The 26,893-nt window shown below is 37.5% G+C and overlaps 2 protein-coding genes across 3 annotated transcripts in view; both read left to right on the forward strand.

The window, feature by feature from the left end:
* Nucleotides 1-8,108, forward strand: part of GRV2 (DNAJ heat shock N-terminal domain-containing protein) — a 44,616-nt gene extending 36,508 nt beyond the window's left edge. Inside the window, exon 22 of the mRNA XM_089145207.1 lies at nucleotides 7,222-8,108. Within this exon, the coding sequence (XP_089001333.1) occupies nucleotides 7,222-7,452 (231 nt within the window). The 3' untranslated portion in view covers nucleotides 7,453-8,108. The remainder of the gene's footprint in view (nucleotides 1-7,221) is intronic.
* Nucleotides 8,109-12,539: 4,431 nt separating this feature from the next.
* EMB2753 (tetratricopeptide repeat (TPR)-containing protein) overlaps nucleotides 12,540-26,893 on the forward strand; it is a 35,377-nt gene continuing 21,023 nt past the window's right edge. For both annotated transcript variants that reach the window (XM_089145209.1, XM_089145208.1), the window contains exons 1-8: nucleotides 12,540-12,742; nucleotides 15,312-15,390; nucleotides 16,981-17,063; nucleotides 17,166-17,315; nucleotides 20,304-20,419; nucleotides 23,370-23,475; nucleotides 24,684-24,755; nucleotides 24,886-25,001. In XM_089145209.1, the coding sequence (XP_089001335.1) occupies nucleotides 12,692-12,742; nucleotides 15,312-15,390; nucleotides 16,981-17,063; nucleotides 17,166-17,315; nucleotides 20,304-20,419; nucleotides 23,370-23,475; nucleotides 24,684-24,755; nucleotides 24,886-25,001 (773 nt within the window). In that variant the 5' untranslated portion in view covers nucleotides 12,540-12,691. The remainder of the gene's footprint in view (nucleotides 12,743-15,311; nucleotides 15,391-16,980; nucleotides 17,064-17,165; nucleotides 17,316-20,303; nucleotides 20,420-23,369; nucleotides 23,476-24,683; nucleotides 24,756-24,885; nucleotides 25,002-26,893) is intronic.

Raw genomic sequence — 26,893 nt, forward strand, 5'->3', positions numbered from 1 at the left:
AAGTTTCATCTAAATCCAACCATTGGAGATACCCGAATGTGCTTTACAACCTAGTTTCGAAAAAATCTGTCAGTGCTGATTTCATTGAAATTAATTGTTTGGTTGCTTCGATTTTGTGAACTGGTTCATCTTGAAAAAATGTGATGTTAATTGGAGGTAAATTAACTGGCAGTCACCTGAAATGGTGAAATCCAGATGATTTCATTTTCAAAGCAAATTTGATAAGTTTATGTGATTATGCACTCAGGTGCAAATTACTTAAACAAGTATCCAAACGGTTTCTAAGAGAGGGACTCACGAGTCCAATTTAATTTGTGAATCAACAACCAAATGCACTCTTACAAAGGCAAAAAGGGTTTCTCATATGACCTTCATTGACCTAGTGAAAGCTCATGACAGAGCTCCTGGGGATTTGATCTGACATGTGGTGAAGATTTTCAAGCCAATTTGTGGACATTACTAATAAACTGTGTGATGGTGTGATCGCTGCACAAAAGCTGTAGGGGTCAAGGTAATGAATTCTCAATTACTGTTGGGCTACATCAAGGAGCAGTGAGCATTAGCTCCTTGTCTGATTGCGCTTATAATGGATGAGTTAACCAAACACATCCAAGATGGGGTTCCTTGGTGCATGCTTTTTCTTGATGAAAATGATTTAGTGGATGAGTCAAAGGCTAGAATTAAATACTAAACTGAAGTTATGGATATCGATCCTGGAATTGAAAAGTTTCAAGATGAGAAGAACAAGGATAGAGTATATGGTCTGTAACATTAGCAATTAGGATCAATCTTCAGTGAGGAAGGTGATATACAAGGTGAGGTTTCTCAAAGGTTCAGACTTTAGAGTAGGTTGGCTTGACGTGGAGAGGTGCATCCAGAATACTAGGTGATCGACAGACTCCTCCAAAGCTTGAAGAAAGATTTTACTTTACAGTCATACGACTGACTATAATGTACTCAGCACAGTCAAGAAACATTCCATAGAAAGATAAGTATAGCTGAATGAGGATGTTGAAATGGGTGAGTGACTAAATGAGGAAGCATAAAATAAGAAATGATAATATTGAGCTATTTTGGGAGGTAGTTTTGGTTCAAGATAACTTCAGAAAGGTCGTTTAAGGTGGCTTAGCTATGTTGAATGGAAGACTTCAGATGCTCCAGTTTGGAGTACTGACTTGATTCTAATTGAAGGTTCTAAAAAGTCTTTAAGTGAATGCACAGTTTGTGCAAGTATGGCATCAAATAGAGCTGTTTGGAGGGAAATGATTTGACTGGCAAGCCCAGTTAGTTTGTATTGGAATGTTCTTTCTCTCTCTCCCCCCCCCCCCCCCCCAATCTCCTTCCTATTTGTTGATTCTATGTTTTCTTTTCCACCCATTTATTGATTTTATGTTCCATTTTTCTTTTTTCTTTTTATCATCTTTAATAGGATCCATTTTGTGGACCCTGTTCAGTCAGGATAAGGCTGAGATGTTTATATAGAAGAGATATCTTGTTGGTAATCTATTTGAATCTTCTAACAAGGAAGTCATCGCTTACCATCCACATATAGCTTCTTGACTGGATACCCATCTCAGCTCACATGCTTTTTCACTGAACACCTTCAGAACCCTAGGTTGGCTGCTAAGATATCCAATTTTCTCAAAACCTATTTGAAATCTATTAATCTAAAGCACCCAAATGTAAGGCCCTATTGCTAGGTATAAGTGAATAACTATGAAATGGATGACACTGATTTAATGCAAAGGAGAGTGTAGTGTGTCTCTTGCCTTTGTCTAATATTTGAGGCCTTGGAGAACTTGATTTGACAATTCAACATGTTGACAAGTGATGAAGAATTGGCAGCATATACAAAAAAGAGAAAAGCCCAACGGTCAAGCCCATCAAAGCCTAATGATATGATCCAAAACAGCCCATGGCTTGCATGGGCTAGGACTATTGTAGTGGGATAAAATAATCCCATGGTTTCATGGACTTGGATTACTTTAGTGGGAGAATATCAACCCACTATTTTGAACTAAGCCCAAGTCTAGCTTTGAAAAGTCAACAAAAGGAGCTAGTAGGTGGTTTGGTTAGTGGTGGGGTGTAGTAGGTGGATGTTTCCATTATTGTTTTGACTAGTGGTGTTGGGTAGTAGTTGGATGTTTTCATTAATGTTTGTAGTAGGTTGTGTTAGGGCTTATTTGGTTACGTGAGTATGGAGATTTCAAATATCTAGAGATTTCAAATCTATGGAGTCATAATTTATAAAATTAATCGTTTGGTTGTGGAATGAAATTTGTAGATTCATCCTAAAAAACTATTTGATCGACGTGATTTTTGTGAATGTGCAAATGTATAGCTTTTTTGAAATCTCTGGATTTCACCCCTTACCCATAAATCTACAGATTCACATTTTTAGTGTAAAAAGGTGAATCTCTAGATTTTATGAATCTAGAGATTTTTACAACCAAACAGGTATAATTCTCAGATTCATGAATCCAGAGATTTGAAATCTCTGGATTCATGTAACCAAACAGGTCCTTAACTAGTGGTTGGATGTTACCATTAGTGTTTGTCTCTTTAGAATGCTATATAAAGAGACTTATGTAAGTGGTGAAGACACAACTCATCTATTGAAATCAATTTGCTTTGTTAGCATTCTTTCTCTATGGAGACTCCTTGTGTTTGATCAAGGTAGGTTGGTGTTCGATCCAATCGATCCACCTTGCGGTGTGAAGCCCGGGTGTTACATTGTTATTCTCAATTCCCTCATATTGTCCTTTCAATTTCTCCATCATAGTTTTGCCCTTGTTTTGAAGATCTATTCAGCCTGTATTGTTATGTTATTATCCTAATAATTCCACTTTAGTTTCAGCCCTCTTCCACATCTAACTTCTGTTTCATCTTAAGTCTATCAAATCTGAACTTTATTCCCTGTGAAAGGTCTTATTTGGCTACTGTTTTGATCAATCAAATACAATACTACATTATTTGGTATCAGAGCCATGGTAGGGAGTAAAACTTCTGGATTGGATACTAAACTTATGGCACAAGTGATGGGGATGTTGCAACAATTGAGCAACCAACTCACTGCAAGTCACGAGCACGAGGAAGAGAGGCGCTCTGCAATGGAGGCTAGAGTTGTTGCCTCTACTCATGCTCCACACCCTCCACTTGGTGAAGAATCCCATCCAACTCATTTTGTAGCCAATTTTCCTACTCAGAGAAATATGGGGAGAGGACCCCAAAGGATTCCAGTTGTGCAACCAAATTTTGAGGAGAACATACGAAATTATTTCACTGGAGAACAACCTACATTCAATATGCATGTTGGTGACTTTCATAGGGTTAAGCTTGAACACCAGAAGTTCATTCACACTAGCCATAACACAGGGCTGGTATTGACTCTTGTTACGAGAGAAGTTACCCCTCAACCTAAGGTGACATTCCCTCCACTTAACAAAGAGTTACCTTCTGATTTTCCTAAGGTGGTTCTTGATGAGTTTCCTAATGAGCTACCTCTTATGCATTATATTCTGCATGCCATTGATTTGGTACCGGGTTCGGTGTTACCAAACCTACCGGCTTATCACCTTAGCCCAACAGAGCACAATGAACTCAAAAGACAGGTGGATGAGTCACTGCATAAAGGATTCATTCAGGAGAGCTTAAATCCATGTGTTGTACTAGCATTATTGACTCCAAAAAAGGATGGCTCATGGCATAAGTATGTGGACAGTTGAGCAATCAAAAAAATTATAGTCGAGTAAATGTTTCCTATACCACGGCTTGATACCATGTTAGACATGATGTCCGGGGCTAAGATCTTTTCTAAATTGGGCCTCAAAAGTGGTTATCATCAGATCCATATTAGGCTTGGAGGCGAATGGAAAACTGTCTTCAAAACCAAGGGGTTTGAAGCTGGTCCAGAGAAGATAAGAAGCATCATCAATGGCCTAACCCAAGGACCATCACTGAAGTTCGTAATATCCATCGACTTGCATTGTCTTTCAGGAGAGTCATTCAAAACTTTAGTGCAGTCATGACACCTATTACCGAAGGTTTAAAGTAAGGCAAGGGTGAGATCAAATGGAAGAATCGTCCACGGCATGATAGCACTTGGATTCATTTTGACAACCTCGAGAAAATCGATCCCGATGGGTATAAGCGTTACATATCATTCATCCATTCATCAGAGACCAATGTTTTCAAGCCGGGGAGAGTTGATGCAGAATTGGCAGCATATACAAAAAAGATAAAAGCCCAATGGTCAAGCCCATCAAAGCCTAATGATATGATCCAAAACAGCCCATGGCTTGCATGGGCTAGGACTATTGTAGTGGGATAAAATGAGCCCATGGTTTCATGGGCTTGGATTACTTTAGTGGGAGAATATCAACGCACTATTTTGAACTAAGCCCAAGTCTAGCTTTGAAAAGTCAACAAAAGGAGCTAGTAGGTGATGTTGGTTAGTGGTGGGGTGTAGGAGGTGGATGTTTCCATTATTGTTTTGACTAGTGGTGTTGGGTAATAGTTGGATGTTTTCATTAATATTTGTAGTAGGTTGTGTTAACTAGTGGTTGGATGTTACCATTAATGTTTATGTCTCTTTAGAATGCTATATAAAGAGACTTATGTTAGTGGTGAAGACACAACTCATCTATTGAAATCAATTTGCTTTGTTAGCATTCCTTCACTATGGAGACTCCTTGTGTTTGATCAAAGGTAGGTTGGTGTTCGATCCACCTTGCGGTGTGAAGCCGAGGTGTTACATTGTTATTCTCAATTCCCTCATATTGTCCTTTCAATTTCTTCATCATAGTTCTGCCCCTGTTTTGAAGATCCATTCAACCTGTATTGTTATGTTATTATCCTTATAATACCACTCTAGTTTCAGCCCTCTTTCACATCTAACTTCTGTTTCATCTTAAGTCTATCAAGTCTGAACTTTATTTCCTGTGAAAGGTCCTATTTGGCTATTGTTTTGATCAATCAAATACAATACTACATTAGTAAGACATTGATGTGGCTTCTTTGGATTTCTTCTTCAGTAAGTTGGACACCCTGAGGGGCTATGAGTGCCTTTGTGATGCAGAGCCAGCACCAAAGGAGGCTCTTTTCCATACAAAATAAATAAACAAAATATTTAAAAATATATATAAGGTTGATTTGTATATGGATTGAGCCTTTAATGGTTGGTTCTTGTCATAATCGGTTAACTTGATGGATGTCGAACATGGGTGAATGAGTTGAGTATGAAAATTTCATGCTTAATTTATTCACTTGTCCAATTTAAGTGAGGTAGTAAAGCCTTTTCCCATTAGATTTATGTAATTTGAATAGAAGCTTCATGCATGAGAGCTAGTGGTTTCTTAAGTTTTAGCTTAGAAGTCCTTTAACAAAAGGTAGGATGGTGGTTATTATTTGTTTTAGAATCCCTTAAAGGAAATTGGGTTGGTGGTTAGGATTAGGTTGAATAGTATCTTAGAGTTAGCCTAGGACACTTTTATTTCTTGTCAGTCCAAAAAGGGCTCTCTAATGTACGGCTGTTGCCCATTTTATAAATGCCCCTGGAGGGTAGAATAAATAGATAGAGACAAGTTGATTAGGAGAGTTCCAAATACTAGGTTTTTTTTTTTTTTTTCTGGGAGGGGGGGGGTGGGTGGGGCAAGGGGGGGGGGACTAGAAGCTGCTCAGGGACCTCTTCTTCCTCCCTGGATCTATTGGGCCGCTGCTTCACTAACAATCAAGCAAGTCTGGGACTTAGGTAGGAGTCAACCACCTTTACCAAGAGTTCTAAGCAGTGTTCTATCGGTTCACCAAGTAGGTCACGGATGCAGGCAGGATATCTCCACTTCTCTTTACCTCTTCTTCTCTAACTTCTGGTTTCAGATTTAGGTGAAATCCCCATTAAACCTGCAACTGCAGACATCATGACCGAAGCCAGGTCAGTGAATCTTAAGTCCTCCTTTCGGGAATAAAGCCTCTATATCTTCCCTCGTTTCCTTAAAGTTTTAGCTACATCTGAACTCTAGTAGAAGGCCATTGACCTTAGATCCCTATATCCCTCAACTAATCCTTATCTTTCAGGAGTCTTCCATTGAGGCTGAATTCAAATCGGTTTCTCCTGTCCATGTCAGTCCTACCACCATAACTGACCCCCTTAACCCCCTCCAAATAAAGCCTACCTTTTGTTTGAAAATAATCAGACCTGCTTCTATTTTAAGATGGTCCTGGTATTGCTGCCCTGTTTGGTCACCCAATCAAGAGTTACATTATGTTGTTTTTCAGAATTGGACCGTTACGCCAACTGGGGAGAAATGGAAGCTTGTTTGGAAGTCCTTTCATTGAATTTCTTGTCCATTGAGTTGGACAATTCTAGGGGGATATTAGTGCCTTTGTCAGGATGTGGACTGTTATGCCAACTGGAATTATTAGTGCCTTCATCAGTTTTGATCTGTAAACTGTGTGAAGAGTTGAAAGCTAGTGTGGGAGTTTCAACTTGTGGTGGTCCTATGCAGTGTACTTGAGAGGAGGCATCAAAGTGCATATGGCAAACAGTTCCATGGTGTTGCTGATACAAAGGTGTGAGAAAGTCTCTCCAGGATATTTATGTGAAAACACTGGTGTATGTTCAAATTTGTCATTAGTCTGATTGCTTTTTTTTTGGCACAAGTAACCCTTAGATCCTTTGGTAGGTCTCTGGTATTGCTTGGTTTCAGATATGGGCCATCCAAGTCTGTTTTTCTAGTTAGATGGAGTTGTGAGAGCAGTGGTATTAGCTCTTCTCTTTGGCCTTAGGTTATCCTACCTAGGCTTTGGCTGCTAATTAGTCGGCAATATTCTTACCTTCATACATATTTCTTCTAGGGGTAGGGGGCTTGTGGAGGATGAGAAGTCTGGGAAAATTATCCAGATATGATTGGACAGAAAAAGTATAGGCATGTTTGTATCTCTTCCCACAATGACACGGATTATCTTTTCAGGTGGAGGAGATGCTGCAATTATAGCCTTGTTATGGGTAACAGAATACTCTTGAGTAGTCAAACATTTTTTTTTTTTGGGGGGGGTGGGGGGGTCTACTTTTGGAATTGGTTTTGTGTATTTGCTTCTTTCTTGAGTTAGAAAATAGGATTAATATTTTCTTTTGGTATGGAGAAATTGTGATTTTAGAGTCGAGATCATTGTCGCTTTGAATGGCAGCATGATAAAGTTGTGGTTGACTTCCGTTTTTTGCAGGTATGGAGTGCTTATAAGGACCAGAAGCATGACCTTTTCCTTCCTTCAAATGCTCAATCTGCAGCTGCCGGAGTTGCAGGTCTTATCGAGAATTCTTCATCCAGGTTCACTTATGCCCTTCCAGCCCCTGCAGCACAACCAGCAATTGTTAGACCTGCTTCAAGCTTCCCGACTGAAAGCGGGAAAGTGGGATCAGCTACCACGACGGATCAAGAAGAAAGCCTTTTCTGAACACGTGAGAGCATTTGAGCAAGATATCTATATGCCTATTTGTATAGTCTAGTGTACATTCTCATCTTCTTCTCTCTTTCTTCTTTCGTTATCTGTTGTTTTTATATTTCTCTTCCCTTATAGGCTTCGGATAGAAAGAAAATATCAGGAGAAAGAGAATACCATGGTTCATTCATTTTCCCATGTAAAGTGAACCTGAGATGGATTGTGTATCATGTGCATAAATTTTCCTAAAATAAATGAGGTTAAGTTTGGGTTAGTTGGTTTGTCTTAGAGGGTCTTCACAAAGGAACCTTCATCTGGTGAAGGAATTTATTGATTTTCCCATGAAAAAAGAAGGGGAAAACCAACAATCAACTTGGTAGTCCGTACTTCTCTCCTTGATCTACAGGGGAAGTTGTGTAGTTAGTGTGCGTGTGTTGTGTGTGTTTTTGAACCAAGGGCAGCTCCTAAAGCCGCATGAATTGCGAGCGCTTAACCAACCAGATATTACTGATGAGTGATGAGGATGGCTTCTGCCAAGGCAAACATCATAAGAGCTCCCATGGAGTTCTTCAATGCCACTCCTAAACCACAAGATGGAGATTTTCAACGAAATTTTCATGTATAAGATCCACATGCATTGGTGCTTGACAACCTATATAAGCTCGTCTTATGAAGAATTTTCAAGTAAATCAGGTACATCAAAATAATTTTTCGCGCAAAGTCAGTGTAGAGTTTATGAGGCAAATCCAAGCTTAGTTGGGAATTTTGCAAGCTTTGTGAGCACCATTCCCTGTAGACGACCTCGATTATCTTGAGATATGTAAGGTGTTGATTATATATTGATTTAAGGTTTTGTGGTATAAATATATAATCTTCATTCTCTATAATTGATTATTCATATTATTGAAATTAGTGGATTGTTTAGTGAATGTGGGTTATTTTCCTTGTGGTTTTTCTAGAAAAATCTTGCACATTTTGTGTTTAACTTTTTCCTTATTTCTTTCATCGTGCGATTGTTCTTGAGATTCGATCCCTGTCCATTACAAGAACTGTTTGACCTATTTCTAATCTTTAGTTTCCTCTTTTTATTATTATTTTTGGGATAAAACCCATCCCTTTTTCTACAATTTCTCTTTCTGGTCACAATTCGCAAGAGCCCTGCCCGTGTTGTTCAATAATAAAAAAACTATGTTAAATTGGCAATTGGATCAAAAACTCGATATAAGTCGATATGCCTCTTAAAATCGCTTGATTGATACAATACTTAACACTAATACTTTAATCCTTGCTTGTTGGAGGTCAGTTGAAAATGTCTAATAGACTAATTTGCACCTATTGTTGTGAATTTAAAGGCTAGTTATTTGAAGGAATTTGTTGTTAGTGTGGGCAGGCATTAACAGATTTCTTTTTCTTGACTAATGCAAAAGATCTTGATGAATACACATGTAAGCTCCAGCAAATAAACTCTATAATGTCCTCATTTTTTAGGGGAGATTGCAGGGCAACTAGAAGAGACGGCTCAGGGAGAGCCAGATGCAAAACTTTAAAACATTAATAAAGTGAATAGTTTGACCATTTTAAAATAATAACGGAGAAGAAGAGGAAAGACTGCCTGTTTTTAGGGGAATTAGATGCAAAACCTTTGATAGGGTAGTTTGAGTAAATAGAATGTGAGTTTAATGGGATGATAAAACTCTTAATTGTTCTCTCACCATCCAACAATCGCATTTTCAGCTCTATTCTAGCAAAGCTCTGATAATTGTTATGATCTTGATAGGCTTGCTGGTAGGTTGCAGGGTTGGAAAAATCTATTTTTATCCTAAGCTGGAAAGGAGACCTTGTTAAAATCAGTAGCCCTCTTGACCAATATACATGCTTTCTCATGCCTGCTTCTCTTCATGCAACTGTTAGAAAGCTTTGTTCAGATTTCTTCTGGGGGTGTTCAGATGTGAAGAGAAAGGTGAAGTGGACTTATTGGAAACGACTCTGTTTGTCTGAAGAATCTGGTGGTCATGGCGAGACACCAAGGCGCACCAGCATTTCCAAGGGCAGGAAGTATGGAGATCAAAAATCATGGGCAAGTTTAGAAACAAACCAAACGGGTTCTAGAGCAAGCGGGAGGAGCCCAGGCCTTGGAGGGAATTAAAGGAGAGAGGTCTCAGCGGCATTGCTTTGGAATATTGGGGATGATGAACAAATAGATATATGAAGTGATAAATGGGTTGCTGGTTTGCCAGGTTTTAAAATTCAGAAAAGAAAGCCTGTTGGTTGTGAAATAAATAAGGCTTCTCAGTTAAATCATGGTGGGTCTAGAACATGGAGCAAGCCATTACTGGTTCAACTTTTCTCTCCATGTGAAGTGCAGGCTATAACTCAGATTCAGTTGTCTTTATTTGTCTTTATTTCCTAAAGAGAATAGGCTAGTTTGAGGAGTGAATAAGAATGGTGTTTTTTCTGTTAGAAGCTCATATCACCATCTCAATAATCAACAAGGTTCTTGGGGCTTTTTCAAATCCAATGAGGTTTTCCACTGTACTACAAGGGGGGCTCTTGCTGTTCGAAGTGGGCTTCTTCAAGCCATAGTTGATATCCACGAGAAAGTTATTGTGGAATCAGATAACCAAACTCTTATCAAAGCTGTATAGGAGCCAGCATTTACATGCCCAGTGGAGGTTCAACCGATTGTGAAGGACATTCCACCAAGTATAAAGTCTGTCATTAGATTGTATGACCCAATGGCCTATAGATCATCCTTGGATCATTGAGCTCTGTAATAAGGATTCAAGGTTTGTAAATCACTCATTTGAATAGATGAATTTTGACTTTTTTTTTTTTTGAGCTTGAGGTATTCGAGCTTCATTTGAATAGTAAAACTGTCAAAATCCTAGTTGAAATCTCACGTCTACACCAGAATACCACAATGATGGTTGGTTTTTCTGTAACTTGACTTTGGATTGCAACTATCCATCTCTATGATTTTTGGGCTCTCTTTTCAAGTTGTTATTTGGCACTCTCCAATGAAAGGATAGCTTTCTGCTGTGAAATGACGTTTTGTGCTCGTTTATTTTTCATCAAATATTTCAGTTCTGGTTGAAAGCCATGTTCTTTGGTGAGGGAAAATTAGCTCTTTGCGATTAAATGGTTGCTTGGACTCTTATAAGAGCCTGTTGTGAAGTGTTTGTTGGCCAAATTGATAGTAATTAGGAGTAATTAGGAGAAATTAGATATTATGAGGAGAAATGAAATGATAACAATCAAAATATTGTATCAAAGCTATTTAACGTGGAAATTGAAATACACCAAAATGGAACATGAACCGAAAACAATAGAATAAAGAGGAAGAATCGTCGAGGCATGTCTGACGCTTTCTTTAAAACAAATTTGTCCCCTCCAGTTTGTGCTTAAGGATCTAATGGATGTCGGTCTCCCATAATACAATGATGAACAACGATATACTAAGCACAAAGTAAACCGCAACGATGAACTTGATATGTGTCTTCCTTCTATTACCGTAAAATCCAAATCGACAATATTTTCAAACCATTAAGAAGACTCTTAAAGCAAACTTAATACAATTTTTAAATCAAAAGAGAGAGAAATTCAAGAAAAATGACTTGTCTTCATCAATGAAGGATCCCAATTTATAGTGGAGGTCTTTGATTGGTACAATGAACATACTATATTATCATTAATGTCTCATTAACAATATTGGGAAAACAAAAGTCCTTGTCATTTACAACCAAACTTTGAAACAAAAAATTTTGGGAAATGAAAGAGTTTCGGTCATTTATAAGCAAACTAAGGAAATGAAAAGGTCATTGGGAAATGAAAGTCCCATAACCCTCCATTCATGAACAATACTTGGAAAATCAAAAGCTCAAATGTTCATTAACATATTATGTATGAACTATCCTTGGGATTTGAAACACCCAATTGTTCATAATTATTCCATCCACTTATTTCCACAAAATCTCTTTAATGAATAATTTTCATTTACTCATGCTCAAATAGCCATATTCCAACCGTGGTTTAACTGCTTATTTGTGCACAAGGTGACCTCCTGAATGTGCATACAATTTCACAAGCTCTTGACCAGTTTTTTATGGCCAAATGTCCCTTGAATAAAGTTAAAATATTCATTGTAGCTGATTTCTCCCATCCACCACCAAACATAGTACCTCTACACTAGCTAGCAAGAATAATTCATCATATTTGGTGGTGAGAATCATGCCCAACAACTATAGCTGACTTCCTCTACCCTAGCTAGTAAGTCTCACAATGCGACCACTGGTTATATGGCAGTGATGGTAGCGTTAGTAGCCACAGCAACGTGTGTGCTTGTTCTACTCTCTCAATTTTAGAGTAATAAGACCTCACTCAAGATGGTGTTTGGCTTAGGTGCTACGTAATTAATGCGCAACACTTGTAGTCTACGGTTGATTTTGATCTCGACTATTCGTTTCGTAAAAAGTTAACACTCACTTGTGCAAAATGGACGGTCAAGATCAAAATCGATCTCGACCGTAGGCATCAGAATGTTAAGCATTAAATTCACGATACTGAAGCACTACCCCACTCAAGCAAGCTCAAGCAAGCTCAAGCTCCATTGTGATCTAACCAGCAGCCAAACTAGAGTTCTTGGAAGAGTTCTTCACATTTTCCAATTCACATTTTCCAATTTGAATTTTAAAGGTTCCGGAAAAGGGAAAACTATGATGGAAAGGATATTTTTGAAAGAAAAGGAAAAAAAAAAAGAAAATATATGAACAATGCTAATAGATCGAATTATTAATTTATTATTATGCAATTTTAAGTAATATTTTGAGGTATCATATCTAGTTATTTACCAATTTAAAATGTAAACTTGTCCCATCGAATTGGGGCTAGTTGGAAAAAAAAAAAAAAAAGTGGCCCCACAGGTCGCTCACATTGTCGAACGTTCCCACAATGTCCAAATAAGGGTTTGAATGCAATAAAATAAACATGAGGGACCTAAAACTGTAAAAGTATAGGGATGTGAATGGGGAAAAAAAATGCTCCGGTCCTAAACAAACGATGAGAAGTGAAAGAAAGAAGTATTTTAATTGAAAACACAGGTCCTTTAAGTCAGTATAGTTGTTGTTGTTCAGGGTAGGGTTGCAGCAGATAAAAACGCCATCTTCGTCTTCTACCTGCGCAGCCCTAAACCTGCGCACTCGTCATCTTCTGCTACGCATCTGTTCTTCTCATCTCCGTCTGCGAATTACCAATAACAATGGGGGCCTCACTTCCTCCCAAGGAGGCCAATCTCTTCAAGCTCATCGTCGTAAGTTCCATTTTTTATTCGCTTTGTTGTACGATTCAGTTGAATCACACGATCAAGTTGTATTAACTGTTTTCAAATTTAGTCTTTTAATGATTTGTCGTACTTCACTTCTTTCTCATTTAAACCCTAGATTTCGTGCTGCCCCTTCTGCTGAGACTGTGTGCTTTGGATTCATTGGATATTTGATTATTTTTTTCTCTTAACTGTTATTGAAGTGTCAGCTCAGTGAAGTGTGATTACTGCCCTTTTTGCTGTTATTTAACAACTTCGATTTCAGTTGACCCTGGTTGTTGTGTCATCGGCTTTCATTCACGTGGCTACCTGCTACGCGTTAACAATGGAATTAAAATTGAATGCTTGCTTACTGAAATCCTTCGGAGATGCTAAATTCATATTTCTAAATGTTCTATTGTTGCTGTTAAATTTGCCCTTCTATTTGTGTTACTAAATTGTACATCTTTCTTCAGATAGAAGTTGATTGTTTTCTCTCTGATGCACCAAATGGATTTTCTTTGACATGCGTATGCCATTGGTTCTATTTTTCAGCAGACTAATTTTAAATTAAAGAAAAAGGCTGGTCACATCGATTACAAGGAGTTTGTGCCTGTTTTCTTTCTCTCTTTTCCCACTGCCTTTCTTGTTTGATGCCTGTTCCATGCCCCTACTGGTGCTGCTCACTAGCAGTGTGCCTATCCTTTTCCCTGAAAACTATAGTCGGTGTCAACCAGGCTTAAAAATCCTCATCTCCTGATTCAGTCAATTTACACTCACTAGTCTGTGAGGTTCAGCATGTGGTTTCATTGGAATTTATCTGCTAATGATAGTACCGGTTACTATTGTCACACACTTATGTGTAACTACTGGTGTTCCCTTTTCCTGTCTGTAAGTTTGAAGTTGTTTCTTTGTGGTGGCGTAAATATACCAGCCTTCTTGAATGATACCAGATTTTTATTTATTGTCATCTCAGTTCTTTAAACACATTATAATTTGTTTTCGTTTTCTTTCTTGATCCTTAGAGAACGGACTATTTAATGAAAAATAAGGGAATAAGCTTGCTTTCTTACTTAGGAAAGAAAATGAATGCCCAAAAGATTGAAATTTAGACAAAGTATGTGTGGGCAAGTGTTTATCCCTTTCGGTTAAATTCTTGTTTTCCATTCATTGCTGGAGTACCGCTACATCTCTTGGCTATTAGTTTATCATGATTTCCCTTATGGTTTCTGTTTATATTTTCAGCCTTTTGAGTTGTACAAAAATAAAATTGAGATGTTTCATGAAAACGTTGTTAGATGTTAAAATATGTGTTAAGAGGAAAAGAAAATATCAAGTTACTGCTTCAAAGGCCAGTGTAAATACTGAAACAGGGCGTACTTGGTTCCGGATAATCGTTAAGATAAATGTTTTTGGGCCTTTACCTTACAGACAGAATGTTCTACGTATGCTTTGTTTGGTGGGAACCATATCAGATGAGTTTAGTGGCACTGTATGTTGATTAATGGGTGTTGAATGTCATTGCCCATGGTTGTGATGGGTCATGTATTCAGATCTAGTGATCTGTATCAAGCTGAAATACATAAACCCAGATCATATTCAACAAGTTTAAATTGTGATTCGAATGTAATTTTGAATAAAAATCACTATACAGCCTCTCTTGGAAGTTACCCATACAATTAGGCCAGGCTGGAGGCATTAGGACAGTGATGGACTTCTGAAACAAAAAATTTAGATGCTACTCACTCAGTTGCTTGGAGTCCACATATTTTATGCACAACAGACAATGACTGGAACCAAATTCAAAACCCAAAGTTCTGGAATCTTACCTTTGGCCTTAACAGATTGCTTGGCAGACTTCTCTATTCCTGGATTTTATAGTCATTCAGATATTATAAACATGTTGAAAGATGTTTAGTTTGGATATCCAGGTCCCTCTTTTAGATCTCTCTTGCAAATTCTATTTTGATAGGGAATGAACTCCATTAGTTCATGCAAGGAAGCAATAATTATTGTTTAAATAATGTTACTGTTTCTTAGTCTTGGAGACATTCAGATCAACCAAGAGTTCTTGGATTAAAGATGTTCACTAGGTTTATAGATCTTCTACGAGCTCTCCATATTTTTGTTCCAAATTCTATTATTGCATTGTTTTGCCAGATGTGTCATGTATGTAGTACATCCTAAGATAACAAATTCAAGTATTAACACCCATTCTATATTGTTTCTGTCTACTACAAAATTAAGATGGTTCATTGAATACTATGTTTGTGGGTAATAGTACTAAAAAACTCTCTTGTATGATACATTCTTGCAAAACGATGACGGATACTCCTCCCTCCCCCCCCCCCCCCCTTTCCTCTCTTTCCCAAAACCCACCAAAACAACTTTGTTTCTACCAGTATTGTTGTCTATTTTATGCACTAAACAAGTTACTTAGCTAATTTTCTGCTATTGCTTTATGGAAAAAGGTGTCTACCCATCTTATTCTGCTTCTGCTCATACTCAGCCTCCTACTAGACAAATATTAATATATACTTAAGTGACTATATCACTCTCTCATGGTTCATTCTTTCAGAAATCATATGAGACGAAGCAGTATAAGAAGGGTTTAAAGGCTGCAGATGCTATATTGAAAAAGTTTCCAGATCATGGAGGTAAGCTAACTTCATTTAAGGTTTGGACAATGTATATTTCTTTTTGTGTTAACACTTTGGTGTTACTTATCTATTATTTGACAATCAAAAAGGTGCATTGAAATTATACATCCTTCATATGTGAATGAATTAATTGCATTTTCTATTGTTTTGTAATTTTTTTTTCCATAAAAACCACTAAATTTTGTTTATTTAATAAGTACGTATATATACATAATATACGTTGACCTAGACCAATGTAGCAGAGATCCAGTCATAAGATATGCAAGATATTTGTAGTTTTTACTTCACAGCTCACTTGCCCCCTTCCAAGTCCATCCTTAGCCACTCCTTCCCATATCAATCGATAAGCTATGTCATTTGGTGAATCCTGATATAGGTTTCCAGTTGAACAAGCGGTTCCGCTGAGAAGCCAGATACCTGATGTCTCAACTCTCAAGCCATGGACAAGTATTTGGGGGTCTTCCATGCTAGTCCTAAGACTCCTAACCCAAGTGATGAATGGCCGAGACACTTTCCATTGCCATCTTGAGGAGACCATCCCTCTATGCAAGTCAAATCTCCTCCCATTCTTTTATATTGAATCTCAAAGCATTGACGAATTATGAAAAAACTTTTATTTTGATCTCTGCTGTTAGGTTCATGCTTCATCATCGCTGTAAAATTCATAAGTATGTTATGCAGGATGGTTGTTTTATATTGTAATCTGTTCTATACTTGAATGGGTTTTTTTATTTGACCATTTTATGTCTGGAGTTGGTTGTGTACTCTATTTTTTTGTGCCAGGGCGGTGGGCAGGGAGGGAGACCCCTGATTTCACTGCATCATTATACTGGGTTAAACCCTGAGAGGTTGAAAAAACAATAAGAATGAAAGCATTCTTTTAGGCACCATTACCTGTATATACTCCTTTGGGGTTAAACTTGTGTTTATTAAGGCATCATTACCTGTAAAACAATTATTGGAACTTGTTTGGGTTAAAACTTGTGTTTACTAATTCCTAATCTATTAGTTGAGATTGCTGTATTTTTTAGCCTTACCTTTTTATTTACATTTGATGCTTTGTTCAGTTGTTGTGATTTGTTTCATGAGCATCTTAAGGTTTTGGTGTCTCTCTTGGGCTTATTTTGTTGGTGTTCACTTTGACGCGTTTGGCTTCTGCTTTGTTCTTGCTGCTCCTTCGAGAAATTTCGTGTCCTTGCTGGAATTTTTATTTTATAAATTTTATTTAGAAAACTTACACTTGATTACTCAAAGAAGAAAAGTATCAGAAATGTTGCATAAACTTCTTTGTGGTTAATCTGGTCCAAACCCTTCTGGGAACCCAGATTTAGAATTTGGTCCACATTTGAACCTTTGATCTTGTAGTATATTGTAGGGTTTTGTTAGTTTTTATCAGGGTTAGTATGAATCCTCTATTTGGGTATGCTAAGTAGCATTTAGCTACTTAGGTTTGGTTTCCCATTTCTTATTTTATATGCATGTACTTTACCATTAGGATATATATTGAGTTCTCCTTATCCGTTCTTTCGATTATTTGTCACAACTTTTTTGTTCTTTAATTATCTTGGTTTACTTTGCCATTACTAGAAACATTGTCCATGAAGGGGTTAACATTAAATTGCATGGACCGCAAAGCTGAGGCATATGAACTCGTCAGACGTGGCCTAAAGGTAGGAATATTCTTTTACTGTTAAGATTTAATTTCTGCCTTTCATCAACATTGACAAGTTGTATGCTGTACATTTTTTGTGCTCTTCTTCAATTAAATGCAGAATGACCTTAAAAGTCACGTTTGCTGGCACGTCTATGGCCTCCTGTATCGATCGGATAGGGAGTACCGGGAGGCAATCAAATGCTATCGAAATGCTTTGAAGATTGATCCGGAGAACATTGAAATTCTTAGAGATCTGTCTCTATTACAGGTCAATACTTCTTGTTTTGCTTGTCCCCTATCCCTTATGTGGCCTCTTATGATCTACAAACCTCAATTATGTAAGTGTCATGATTGACAATATGTTGTCTAGGTGTCCAGGTGGTTTCTTGGTTCTAATGATGCAAGAGAGGCAATCACCTTTTACATATTTGCATTGCCTAATGGCCTTGTGAGTTGTGAATAGTCTTTACCAGTAGCTGCGATATCCAGATCCAATGGATTACCACAGGTGGGGTTCAGATCTGGAATACCCCCATGTGTAGCAAGCCATCGGATGTGGATTGCAGCCTGCGCTGATGAAATCTGCATGCTCCCCCCCCCCCCCCAAAAAAAAAAAAAAAAAAAATTGTGAGCATGGCTCATATAATAATTTTTTGATACTTTAGGGGTCTGTATCGACTTGTATCTACTAAAAAAAAATGGAACTGGTTATCTTATGTCCTTTGCTTTTCTTTTTTATGTTGGTTTGTCATTTTTTCAGATCTGATTAGAAAAATGGCTCTTGCATCAGATCAGGCTTCTCATTGTTGTTGTATATAGGCATTACTAAACGAATCAAATCCTATTTCTTGAAAATTGAATTTTGGCCAAGTCCACAAAAGCAAGAAGCACACTTCCCACCATCAGAATTTGGCCCCAGTTTGGTCACACCATCCCCATTAGATCCATGTTCGTTCCTAACCAAAATCTCAAAATCCTAATCCCCCAATTTCCCGTTTATTGGATGAAACCCAATGAAAACCAAAAAAGGTGAACAGTTAACATGTACTACATGGATGCCTGCTGAAACTTCTGGACAGTTTACTATATACTTGCACCAATGTCATGATTCAATTCACAATTCTTCCATTTTTGATAAATAATGAACTTAAAAAAGAAGATAAATTATAAAAGGAGGCCAGTAATCTCCCAGAATAATGAAGAGAAGAAGCACGGTTGGGAAAAAGGGAAGAGCAGTGATAGTGTGGATGGTGCTGAATGACTTCTTTCTAGTTCAGAAAGAAAATCTCTGGAAAGCCTGACATCCCGTTCCAGATAGTCCAGAAGAGTGCTGATCAAGTAGTACTTGCCGAAAACCCTTTCTGCATGAAGGGGATGTTTGTCAGAAGGCCCTTCTTGAAATGATTCCAGATCCTTGTTGCAAAGGATAATGAAGGAAAAAATGACCAACTGGTTATTGATTCCTTTGTGTACATGAGGCTTAGATCTATAGTGATGACTTTTTACGGCAATTTCCCTTTCCAAAGCTTTGCAAATAGAGTGGGTATTAGGGCATCAGGCCTACATATGGCCCTTGACAGTGTTGAGGAACCTTAAGGAGATATTGTTCTCGATTATTAAATGTTATTGACAATCCATAGAAACCTTTGAAGCAAGGAGATGGTCCTTCTATTTCATTATCACCAAGCCACCATCTTCGCTACTCCCTAGGCCCACCGACAATCTTGCATGCAGTAAGCTTTGTGAAATCAGTGTAGAAGTATGATGCAACCAGTAATCATACGATATGGGCTCTATTTAATATTCCTGTTGTTATGTAAAGTAGTCATAATTTATCTGTGCTCCCTAGAGATGGACATGTAAAATCGAAGAAACTCCTTGATCCTAAGATGATCTTATGTGGTCCATGAGTTAGTGCATTAATGTTGGGAGCAGGAATCTCAGAAAACCTAATACACACTATAGTCTTGAATTAGTGAACATACCTTTATTGCTGATTTACAGCATACAAATGATGAACAGGAGCCAGTGTCAGATCCTCTCGTCTTTGATTATTGATGGTTACTGGTGTATGAGGAAAGGGAGTTTGTGAGTTGCATTCTGATGCTGTCAGAAGATTTGTGAATTGAGGGGACTTCGTTTCATTTATTAGTCTTCTTAAAAGGGCTTGTCATGACTCATGCTGCAGTGTTCATGGATCTATTAATAGAATCCTCAAACAGAATGTCATCTTGATGCACACCTGATGAATCAGTGATAATTTCTTTACTAGGAAATCCTGGCATTATTTGTTGATCCAAAACAACTCTTCCAGTTTTTGTTTGTTGCATGAGACATGGACAGCTATGGAGAGGACCTAACGACACATGCTATTTATTTGCATGTTCGCCATTGCTAGAGAAGGGTTGATTATATTTTCAACAGCTCTTTCATTTGTTGTTATCTTTTAGTCATAGTTGTCATGCGTCTAGGCAACCAAAGGCAGTGGGGAGGGTCCAAAAACAAGGTGATCATGGAGCCTGGATACCTAGGCAACGGCTTGACAACTATTCTTTCAGTCCAGTCGTGAAGTACATCATCTTCTGTCTGGCTGGATGGCTTTTGTTATGGCTCACCATTCTTATGTAGTTTTTTCTTTTTGAATTTATTTTCTACTCTGCTTGGTGCCCTTTTGTTTGGGTGTTATGAAGATGGATTGAATTTTAGTGGGAATAGGGTGGAGAAATAATGAAAACAGTTTACTTTTATAGATTTCATGGTTTTGGATGATATCTGACTTTGTAGGTCAAGGACCATGATGAGTTGAGACTTTTATGTTCTCAATTGAGTTGCTTCCTTATTTGTGTTGGGTCCATTAGGACATGGACCTTTTTATGCATGGTTGCCAAGCTTTTGCCTTCCATTGCCACCTAAAACGAATATGTTAACTGAATCTTGAATAAAACAGCAAAGACTCTCCTGAGTTGCGCACTTTTGAAACATGGACGAGTGATTATTTGGGTGTGATATGAATTTGCCTTTGAGTTTATTTGTTTAGTTACTTTTTAACCATCTTTGCTTAACATAAAATTGCTTTTTCAGTCTGTAGTATCTGCTCACTAGTCTTTCTCCTGAAGACTAAAATATAATTTGGCTTATAGCTTTGTTGTTGTATAAGTGTTTTACTAGTGGTGTAATGGTGTGTGCATGTCCATAGCTACATAGTAGATTTCATCACATTCTGCCGTTACTAATGCTTTCTAGTTTGATACTTCAGGCTCAAATGCGTGACTTGGCTGGCTTTGTTGAAACAAGACAACAACTACTTACCCTAAAGCCAAATCATCGTATGAACTGGATTGGCTTTGCTGTTTCCCATCATTTAAACTCAAAGTATGATTTGCTTCTTATCTGACAACTTCTTGATTTACAACTGTCTGTTCTCACAGCTTAATGTTATACAATGCAAGGGAAGAAGATACTGAATTAATCAAAATGAGATAAAGGGTTGTGTGGAAATTGGAAAATGAGATCAGTAATTGTCTGGTATTCTCTTTTCTGACAATTAAAAATGATTTAAACTTGGATATCTTTAATCTGTAGAAAGTACATGAATGTTACAAGATTTTGGGTTTGACTATGGCTTTTCTGTCGAAGCATTAATTCACTGATGGTGCCACTTTTAGGCCCATATTGATGAGGGTGTAATATGTATAACCACTAACCAGTACAACCTAAAAAGGATAAAAAAACAGAGATTTTTCTTGAAGCAAAATCAACTACTCAGACTGCCAGATAATGCTGGCCGAGATCTCATATAATTTTGTAGGTTAACTCGAGATCTCATATAATGTTATAGGTTAACTGGTGAAAATTTCAACCTGATCGAAGTGTGGGACCTGCTGGGATATGGTCAATTCCTTGCTCCTGTAGGAGACCTCACGGTTGGCCAGTCAACCAATCTTGTTGACAATTTAGTTTCAGATTCCATACACCTAATATTAGGTTAGTGTATTAGACTTAATTGACTGCCAAGGTCATCTTATGGTTAACATCCCCAAAAAAGCAGGTATTGATTCTGAATTAAAAAAATGAGTAGCCTTCCACTAGGAAAAAGGAAACTTGGAATCTTATCCACTATCAGATCTGTGGACTTGAAGTTCAAATCTGATCCATTTGCAACCGGTTACCTGTAAACTCCAATGAAGAAGACTGTCACAGGGTGCTGTTGGTTCTACCATGATATGGTGGCGGGACAGCTTGCTCTACTCTTGAATGGAGTAGTTAAGAAGAAAGATTTAGTCAATCGGGCTTGCATTTGCAAGTTTTGATTGGATTTCCTATCAGTCCACATGTTGGATTACCACCAGGCAGATCATTGCTTCCAGTGCCAAGATAAACAAAATCTTGTAGGCTGAAATCATGGGCTGACATCTGCCATGCTTTTAGTTATAAAGCAATTTAAAAGAATTATAAGTAGGCAAGTCTAGGGTACCCATAGACACACTCCTACAAATAGTAGCCTACTTGAACACCAAAAGAACTTAAATTGAACCAGTGAACCACCAGGTCAAATAATAACTGAACTCGAAATACTACAAATATAATGAGAACATTTTAAACTAAAGAAAATGTATTAAAAAAGGTCTTAAACTGAACTGTTGGACCTCCAGTTCAACTATCAAAGGCCTCAAAACACTTCAAATAAAACAACTTAAACAAAGTGCATCCCAACAGGACTGGGCATTCTTACGCCTGGTTTCTCTAGGCTTCCAATGCTGGTAGCTTGGTATGTTGTTAATTCTGCTTCACATGTTTTTGTTAACCTCATGCCTGTAGACATTCTAATATGTGGTCAAATTTCGTTTTTGTTTTATCGCTGCATTCTTGCATCAATATATGTTTGAAAAGAAATTCTTGCATCTTTTCAGTATTTGGTTGTGTGGAAGTAAATTCTTACTTATTACATTCTTAGTATCTGGTTATATGTGAGAGTTAATTCTTGTACCTTTTATTCTTTGCCGTGCCGTGGTCAGCCTTTCGTGGACACCAAAAATTTGGTTATATGTGGACGTTTGATAATTAGAATAAATGGAACCTGCATTATAGCTATTGACTAATTCAAGTTGAATTCTTGATGAACCATTTTTTACCTTCTTTAACTTAGTTGTCACATTTTGTGCTTAAAGTCTTGAAATGCAGCATCTACCCATTTAAAACGACAGTGTAATAGCCTTATTGTCTGGCCTTTTCATACATCTGCCCTTGAGAACTGTCAATTTTCTAGGATCTGATCCAACAAACCTTAAGTTAGACTTTTATAGGAGGAGTTACTACTATGTACTAGTTCTTAGTAATCCTCATGACAAATATTATTGTTGGGCTTAGTTGTTTTGTGATTGACTTCCCGGAATGGAAAAGGTTGGTGGAAGGCATTTGGGAATTATGGGAAGATCAAGTGTCTTCATTCAAGTAACTCTACAGAAAAGCGAAAGACATTACCCATTTAAAGGGATAGTGTAATAGCTCACCCCCTTCTCTTCCTTAATAGTGTAATAGCTTTTGTATCTGGTTTATTTTCACATTTATATTTTATCTTTTCATCTACGGTAGTGTGCACTCTGTTTCGATTGTAATAACATACATTCAAATTGCAAACATTTTCTCCAGCTCCACTAAAGTGTTATGGAGGTTTTGCATCTGATTAGAGACGGGCCCCTTGTCTATAACTGCCATGCACTTGTTAGTAGTCAGACCAACGTGTACGTACATCTCTGTGGAGTTATGGGTTCAAGCAATTGCAGTTCCTCCCTCCCTTTTTCTCTTCCATCTCGTGCTGAAGTATTTCAACTAACAGAGGCTTACTCTCATCGATTAAATAGAGACTTCTCTATAATCTTGCAGACCTGTTTGGGCCTAGGCTATGTGTATTTGTATTTTCCCTGAATCATCAAGGCTGTATTTTCTATCTCATTATTATTGTTGTTACTTTTCTTTGTAATTTTGTTTGTATATTGTTGTTGAAGTACACCATGGTAGTAGTGTTAGTTATATTATGTTACCTTTTGCTTGTTTATGCATTATTCTAACTTTCTAAGTGGTTTAGCATTGGGTTATATTTTTATTTTTTTCCCTTTTTGCCTCAATGCAATTGGGCAGGTGCCCTAAGCTCAGCTGCTGGAGGCCTTAAAATGTTTTGTGCAGTTCTCACTCAACTTCATTTATTTTTCTTATGATCACCTTGCTTACCAATTTTTTATTCCTTATTTCATGCACACACAGTAAGTTTTCATCTTTCATTGAGTTGATGGCTTAGCAGTTTATCTTCTGATGCATTTTCTAGTGGTGCAAAAGCAATTGAAATCCTAGAAGCCTATGAAGGGACCCTGGAGGACGACTATCCTCCCGATAATGAACGCTGTGAACATGGTGAAATGCTTTTATACAAGGTAGAACCATATAACTCCTGTCCTTTTCTTAACATGCATCTGCATGCCTTTGTATCATTACTAAACATGCACACACACTCAACAACGTTTGAATTTGAGGTGCATTTGTACCTGTTAACATCTAAGTAGCTTAATTAAGTGCGTGCCATATGTAGAGAAAAAGCTGTACACTAACATGCTATTTAAGCAGCTAGTTCTAGGAATGGAGAACTGATTAATATGTTGATCTGGGACTTCATGTGTATACTTTTTTTTTTTTTTTTTTTGGGGGGGGGGGGGGGGGGGAGGTTACAATTCGCTTTGTTCAGCAGGAAGAACCAAACCATAATAAATGTGAATTCACTGTGACGCCAAACTCCCTTGGACGAGCATGGGGCTTAGTCAAGTAGATCAGGGTTGCACTGCTTGAGGATGGAAGTTGTGAAAGATGATCTGCCGTAATTTCCACAGTGGGGAGAAAAGAAAGGGGGAAAAGAACCTTTTTCACCTTAATGGAGGCCTATTTGACTTGTACACACCGGAAAATGGATAGAGATAAAATTTTCTTTTATTGGGGTTTTGATGTCTTATTTTTGTCTGTGGTGTAAAAGGTTTTGATCTTGTTAATACTGGGTAGAATATGTGGGTCTTAAATAGTTAAATCTTTATTTTGGTCACCCCATTTTTGTGCTGGCTCTTAGCCATAGCTATAAATGTGGGTCTCTATGTCTCTATCTTATTTACAAAAATATGGTCCAATGTGAGTATTTTCTCTAAATCCATATCCAGAGTGTAGAGCAATTCTGGATCGAGAGAAGGTCATATGGGTAAATTTATTTGATTATAAGGAAATTAGTTTGAGTGTTGCAACCCAGAAGATTGTCAAGGATTTGTAGCGCAGGAGTGATATTGTGCTAATTCTAAAGCTTCACGTTAGGTCTTTATCACAGCCTCAAATTGTAGAACAGATTTTCCCATTCATTAACTACCAGCAGATGAGCAGAATATGGTAAATTTTATCAGAACAGGGTCCAAAATTCCACATCTTCCTGCTGTATCTATTCTCTCACACTATCAAGTGAATATGTTTCAATACTTTGACACACCTGACATCTCCGTGAGGCACTTTCTCATGTAGTGGCACATAGTCTTCTTGGTATTCATTTCAAATATCTTTATTATGTTGTAAATGTAGGTGTGATTCACATGTATCTCTGGAATTTATGCAGATCTCTTTATTTGAGGAATGTGGGTTTCTTGAAAGAGCTCTTGAGGAATTGCACAGGAAAGAATTTAAAATTGTAAGTGTATTGCTCACCCCTCCCCCCCAAAAAAAAGAAAAAGAAAAAAAGAAGACTCTAGGATGTTAATGTTGAGGATTGGATTTGATGGTTCAAAATAGTCATCTGTTTCTTCCTAATGTCTTTTCAGGTTGATAAATTAACCTTCAAGGAACAGCAGGTTTCTTTGTTGGTGAAGCTTGGTCGCTTAGAGGAAGGAGAGAAAGTCTATAGGGTTTTGCTAACTATGAATCCTGACAATTATAGGTCAGTGTCTTATATTCTAAGATTGTGTTGTCAAAGCATATTGAATATTATGACTATCTTGAATTTGTATGTCGTACTTGTCATTAATTGGTGACTGTGGACATTAGTCATTGTCAAGGTTGGTTCTTTTACTTGAAGATAATAGGACTTTATATATAGACTAATATAGACTTGTCACAAGTGACAGGAGAATCAGAAACTTTAGTTTCCTGCAACGGCAAATACTTTGGTTGGTTCTCATATTGCAGGAAATTTCAGAGCAATAAGATAAAAGAGAAAAAAAGAAACCGTGCAAGAGATTTAGAAGACAAGGTAGTCTCTCTCAGGCTCGGGTCTCTCTTGCAGTTGCCTCTACTGTATTTTGGTCTCTTGCCAATTGCAGCTATCTAGACTTCCTTACAGGCACAAGTCTGATCCCCGTAAACCCCAACCAAAAGAAAGGGAAAAGATCTATAGTTAAAAGCACATTTCAACTAACGAGGAAATGCTGAGCCTATTTCAACTAATAAGGTAGCATAAACTGACTTGATACTAAAATAAGGAGAAAATAAGGAGGGCAAAAAAAAAACTCCAAACAAGAATGTAGTTAAATTAATGAAGTGAAATCCCTTTTCCTATAACTATCCATATTTCAGGCCCGGTACAAAGTAAACGCATGTGAACAAACTCCTGACCCATCCCAAAGCTTTTCTTCAATATAATAAGCCCTTTAGGTGACTTGTTTACACTATAGACACCTACTTTCTGTTTTTAGTTTGACAAAATTGTTGTTGCTATCATACAAAGTGATGGTCAAATTTAGGCTTGTCAGTAATTATCATGAACAAAAATTATTGTTGATGTTTAGGTCTGAATTAGTAGTTATTTGAGCTGGTGATATTTACTCAAGCCTGAACCATTATGATGCAGACCCTGCACCAAATCAGTTTCTTTTTCGTACGAATAGGCCTAGGTTTGGGTCATGTAGGTATTGAGCTTCTTCTTATGGGTTTCCAATGTATGCAACCAACTTAATGGACCTGAAATGTGGGAACATGTGAAATCCTCTGTAGTTCTATTACTGTCCCTTTTATGTTTATTTAATTGGACCAGTTTTTGTATTGGTCCAATCGTTTCAATTTCTGATTCAATTTAAGGTTATTTAGGATTTTTTTGGGTCTTATTAATCAGTAAATGGGGTCTTCTTTAATGGGGTCTTCTTTTTCTAAGTTAGATATCCTAGTCCTTCCACCCCCTTCTGATGTAACCCAGGTTCTGGGCCAGTCTTCAGGATCCTCTGTCAACTAGAACCAGCTAGCAGTTGTGTTATCTCTAAGGTTAGGGTTTTATCTATGGGATGGTTTTGGGTGAACAAGGGAAAGTTTGGGTTATGGGTGGGTCGGGAAATTAGGGGTTTCACTTAAACCCGTTATGGGATGATTTTTGAGAAAGACAACAGATAATTTTAGGATAACAACAATCAGAAATTATTTTTTGTTTGTGAGTGTGTGTGGAAGGGTAGGGGTGTTGTGCTTAATAAAGAAAACAAAAATTCTTATCTAGTTAGGATTCTTTGACAGATTTGAAACCTAACTTGAGTAACATAAGGATGTCTTTAACAAGGCCAGTGTTCTAGTAACCTATGGGTGAATAAAATTACGTATTATAACATTTAATTTTACTACATGACCTGAATATTTGTAACAAAGTACTGGATACTTAAGTCAACTATCTGACTTAGTTATTAGTTGTTAACCCCGACGACAATATTGGAGAAATTACAAAATTTCCATTGTACGGAAAACTGATTTGGTATTCTTTGTAGCATATCCTCTCTGTCCAAATAGTCTCAGGATGGTCAGGCATCAGTAGTCATATAAACAACCCCGATTTATTTAAATACTAACAAAAAA

The sequence above is a fragment of the Hakea prostrata genome, chromosome 2 (genome assembly GCF_041222555.1).
Source record: "Hakea prostrata isolate BN-2017 chromosome 2, UWA_Hpros_2, whole genome shotgun sequence".
Lineage (NCBI taxonomy): Eukaryota > Viridiplantae > Streptophyta > Magnoliopsida > Proteales > Proteaceae > Hakea > Hakea prostrata.